This window comes from Myotis brandtii, unplaced genomic scaffold, assembly GCF_000412655.1.
Source record: "Myotis brandtii unplaced genomic scaffold, ASM41265v1 scaffold314, whole genome shotgun sequence".
Lineage (NCBI taxonomy): Eukaryota > Metazoa > Chordata > Mammalia > Chiroptera > Vespertilionidae > Myotis > Myotis brandtii.
Genome location: NW_005362033.1, coordinates 371,227 through 376,296, shown reverse-complemented (window position 1 = coordinate 376,296; position 5,070 = coordinate 371,227). Strand labels below are relative to the sequence as shown.

Sequence of the window (5,070 nt, the reverse complement as noted above, 5' to 3'; positions counted from 1 at the left end):
ACGGGCTGCCCAGGAGGAAGCTCCCCTCTGGGGGTCACGCAGCCGCGGGCTTTTCCTGGGGTCCGTGTTCCGAGCAGCGTCGCGCACTCCAGGCCGGGCGTCGGGGAAGAAGCCTTTCTAAGCCCGACCACCACCGCCCTTCGCCGCGGCCGGGCCAGGAGGGGCCTGACTGCCGCCCTCCGCGGGTCTGAGGGGACCCTGACCTTCTGCCTGGTGGGCAGGGCCAGGCCTGCCAGGGAACGAAACCTGAGAGTGAATATTAACCAAGACTCGTCCGGGGCTTGGCCGCCCGTTGCCCACGGTCAGAGGAGCTGGGTGCCTCCCGTGCCAGAAGCTCTGGGCCCTGTGGCTCCAATCAGGCCCCCCCCCCGCCCGGGGCATCGGAGTAGAGATGGGCCGCAGCGCTGTGTCCAGGCCATCGTTTTACTGAACGATGGTCCCCACACGCAAAGGCTGAGCCTCGGCCGCGCAGATCGCCCCGGGGGAGCATGAGGTGCGATGAGTGGCATGAGATAGTATGAGAGAGAGACCACATTCACTCAACTGTTATTATAATGCATCATTATAATAGTTCCCTTTTACTAGTTATTGCTGTGAACCTCTCACGGTGCCTAATGTGTGCGCGTGTAGGAAACCGGCAACATAGGGCTGGTGCTCTCTGGAGTCTCAGGCGTCCACGGAGGGTCTGAATGTGTCCCCCACAGGAAAAGGGGGACCTCCGCATACACAAGGACCAGTTCACAAAGCTACGCTTCTCTGTTACACATCACATCGCACGGGCCGTAGCTCAGTGAGGAGGGAAATGAGGGGCCGTCTCCACTGAGGGCTGCTGTGCTCACCTCTCCGTTTCGCCCTGTGATGGGGGCCTGGACCCAGCAGTGGGGAAGAGTACACGGAGCCCCCTGCCGGCACGATGCTCACAGTCAATGGGGAGAAAGTATCGAATAATCACACCCCTGCAGCGAGTGACAACTGAAGGGCAGAGCCGTGTGCAGAGGGTGTCTCCCCGGGAGGGAGAGTCAGAAAGGCTGCTCTGAAGAAAGGAAACAGAATCCAAAGGAGGAGGAGGGAGTACACCCGAGGGGAGGGCGAGGGTATCGCACGCGCAGCTCAGCATGTGCAAGGGTCCTGTGGTGGCCCTGACCAGTGCGCTCAGTGGTTAGAGCGTGGGCCCTAATCCTGTGAGCACAGAAGGTCTCGGGTTCAATTCCCAGTCAAGGGCACCTACCTGGGTTGCAGGTTCGATCCCTGGCCCCCATCAGGGCATGTGCGGGAGGCAACCAATCAATGTGTCTCTCTTACATCAATGTTTCTCTCTCTCTCTCTCTCTCTCTCTCTCTCTCTCTCTCTCTCTCCACCTCCTGTGCCTCCCTCCCTTCCACTCTCTCTAAGTCAATGGAAAAGATATCCTCTGGTGAGGATTAACAACAACAAAAAGATCCCGGGGGAGGAAGAGGAATGGTACATTGAAAAGGGCAGATGCCCGGGCCCTGGCCCTGGGGCTCAGTTGGTTGGGCATTGTCCTGTGCACCAAAAGGTTGTGGGTTCGATTCCCTGTCAAGGCACATACCTAGACTGTGGGTTCGATCCCTAGTTGGGGCTCATGTAGGAGGCAACCAATCTATCTCTCCCCCCTCCTTCCTCTCCCCCCTCCTTCCTCTCCCCCCTCCTTCCTCTCTCTCCTCCTTCCTCTCTCTTAAAAACAATTTAAATTAAAGAGGGCAGAGAGCAGTGTCAAGCAGGGCACAGCCTGATGCCCGGGAGGAGGCCCAGCTCGGCTTTCCACAGGCAGGAAGCTCAGGCCCGGGGGCGAGGGGCTGCCCCAGGCCCGCAGGATGGCAGCTGGGCTGAGCCAGTCTTGTCTGGTTCCCCCTCTGCTCACGGAGCAGAGCCTTGCCAGGTGCCCGCTGCCCACACGCTCCCGCCTCTTAGCTCCACAGGCCCTGCGGCGGGCGGGCGGCCATGAAGCCCTGCCCCGAGGAGCGGTACTGGGACCCCCTGCTGAACGGCTGCGTCTCCTGCAGACCCATCTGCAGTCGCCAGGTTCCACGGACCTGCACCGCCTTCTGCAGTGAGTTCTGGCCTGAGCCGCGGGGGTGGTGGGACCCCTCCCCTCCGGCCACTGGGTGCCTGAGGGGGTTGGTGAGGATTTCTTGTGACACCCCTTCGCGCCCGTCTGCTCTGCGCACCGACCTCTGCGGTTTCCTGGACGTGCTGGGTCCTTTCCTGCCTCCGGCCTTTGCACATGTTGCGTCTTCTGCGTGAGAAGCCTTTCTCCTTCTCCCTCCTGTGGCTCTCTCCACCCGGCCTGCAGGGCTCGCCCAGTGGCAGGTCTGCTGACTGCCCATGGGATCAGGCCCCCGTCCTCTCCGGTCTTCCTTTCCTCTGACGGCCACACACAGGCACAGCACTAGCACACCATCAGCCGCTCTCAGTGGCCGCCTTTTCACTCCCCAAACAACAGTTTACGTCTGTATTTTAAACCAAACCCAATCATATCACTTACCTGTAAATGCTAGGGCAGTGATGGCGAACCTAGGACACGCGTGTCAGAGGTGACACGTGAACTCATTTTTTTGGTTGATTTTTCTTTGTTAAATGGCATTTAAATATATAAAATAAATATCAAAAATATAAGTCTTTGTTTTACTATGGTTGCAAATATCAAAAAATTTCTATATGTGACACAGCACCAGAGTTAAGTTAGGGTTTTTCAAAATGCTGACCCGCCGAGCTAAAAAGGTTCGCCATCACTGTACTAGAGCATGAATCCCTAACATATAGATAGGCCTTTAAAATAGAACTTCAGGCCTGGCTGGTTTGGCTCCGTGGATAGAGCGTCAGCCTGTGGACTGAAGGGTCCCGGGTTCAATTCTGGTCAAGGGCACATGCCTGGTTGTGGGCTCAATCCGTAGTGGGTGGGGCTCGATCCTCAGTAAGGGGTGTGCAGGAGGCAGCCGATCAATGATTCTCATCATTGATGTTTCTATCTCTCTCTCCTTCTCCCTTCCTCTCTGAAATCAATAAAAATATATTTAAAAATAATATTCTATATATATAAAAGGCTAAGCAACCATCCGACCAGCTGGTAGGTATGACGCACACTGACCACCAGGGGGCAGACACTCAGCACAGGAGTGGTTCTCGGGTGACACACCCTGGAACCAGAGAGGAGGGAGCCCGATTCTGGGGCATCAGCTGAGAACTGCCCTCTCACAACCCAGGGCCCCCTGGGGGTCAGAGCCGGTTTCAGCCCGATGCCCGCAGGCCGGGCCGAGGGACCCCGCCTGCCGGAGGGACCCCGCTCTCTCCACAGACGTCCTTTGAGCTGCAGCACCACCTCAGGGGCAGCCGGCCAGGGAGGGACCACGGGAGGTTGGCTCCAGGGTGTGTCCAGCCCCACTGGCCGCCTTTTAATTAATTTCCTTTCAATGTGCACAAATCAGTGCACCTGGGCACTAGTAAATAAATAAAATAGAACCTCAGTTTCTTGTCACCCCCAGCAATAATCCATTAATGTTGTCTGTACTCAGCCATATTCGGTTTTCTCTGGTTGTCCTGACAAATGCATTTTGCTTGCTGTTCTTTTTCATAACTTGCTCTTTTCCGTGACAGAACTTATCACAATTTGTATTATGTTCTTTTATGTGTATTTGTTTCCTGTCTGTTTCAACCCCCAGACTATGAGCTCCTTTCCTTGGCTGAACTTAGCACAGTGCCTGACACATAGTAAGTGCTTCAGAAATACTTGTTGAGTGGAGCTCAGAGAGGCTTAGTGACTTGCCCAGATCACACAGCATAATAGTGGGAAAGCCAGGAAGTGAGCCAGAACCCTCTGACTCTAAAACCATGACTGCTAACCCTGTCCATTAACTAAGTAGAACATTCATCCTGTTGTTGCGTGAGTATTCATGGAACTATCCAGCCCCTTTAAAAGAAGAGTTTCACATGACCCACAGCAGATCATCATCTCATGGAGAAATGACTGCATTTTAAGGCACAAAGAGAAAGTGCCAGAAGACGCCACATTTGGGAGAAACCAGCTCAGCTGATGGGGTGGGGGCAGGGACGTGTTCTTGGAGGAAGTGCCCCTGAAATGGGTTGTTAAGAGTTTGTAGATGTGAAAGTCAGAGGAGGGGGAACGGGACTCCTGGCGGAGCACATGTGGGGGCAAAGGCACATGGGAGACACCATGGGGAAGACCAGGCCCCGGGGGAAGGCCGGGAGGTCAGGCCTGAGGGCTGGTGGTGCGGGAGCTCGGGCACCACTGCGTCAGCCACACCAGGTCCCTGAGAGAGAAGGGGGGTCACTGAGCCCCAGAGATTGCCAGCGGGCTGACTCCGTGTCCCCAGTGCGGCGCAGAGCTCCCGGGCCGGGCAGGGCGGCCGCTGGGACTCTCAGGCCACCTGAGCCTCCGTGGGACCCAGTGTCACCACGTTCCTGGACTTTCCTTTCCTCTGTCAAGGTTGACGCGCAGATGATTACCCTACCTCACCCTCCCGTTAGCTGAGCGTGTGTATGATGTGTCCGCCGCATTCAATCCTCGCAGCGCCTTTAAAAGTCAGTGTTACTACCATTCCTCTCGGAGATGAGGAGCCGAGGCAGGTTTGGTTACGACCCCACAACCTGCCAGCAGTGGAGCTTGGCCTTGAGGTCTGCGCCGTCTTGGCTCCTCTGGAATGTGCCCTCAGACCCTCCTGTGGGCGCGGCTGCCCAGACAGGCCCTCCGGCAGCCACAGCGGAGGCTGCGGGCAGTGGAGGCCTCCGCGTGCGGGTGAGCAGCCTTCCCGCTTGGCCTCTGCCCTGGGCCTCCCTGCGGGGCTCCTGTGGTTCCCAGGCATCATTCGGACAGGAGACCCGTCCGTGCTCTGAGCTTCCCGCCTTCCTCCCAGCCTCCTCTCCCTGGTGCTGGCGGCCCTCTCCACCTTCCTTGCGAGGCTCTGTCGGAGACAGCGGGCAGTTCTCCCGGCAGAGGGAGGCGCCAGGAGAGGCTGTGGGCGTGGCAGGATGAGTCTCTGTGGCAGAAGCCGGGCCACACGGCGTCAGACAGGACAGTCCTCCCGGCGGGGG

General features: G+C 57.4%; 1 protein-coding gene across 1 annotated transcript in view; it reads left to right on the top strand.

Annotated features, from left to right (window-relative positions):
• The window catches only part of TNFRSF13B (tumor necrosis factor receptor superfamily, member 13B), a 56,529-nt gene that overhangs the window by 9,114 nt on the left and 42,345 nt on the right, over positions 1-5,070 (top strand). The window contains exon 2 of the mRNA XM_014542800.1: positions 1,933-2,071. Within this exon, the coding sequence (XP_014398286.1) occupies positions 1,963-2,071 (109 nt within the window). The 5' untranslated portion in view covers positions 1,933-1,962. The remainder of the gene's footprint in view (positions 1-1,932; positions 2,072-5,070) is intronic.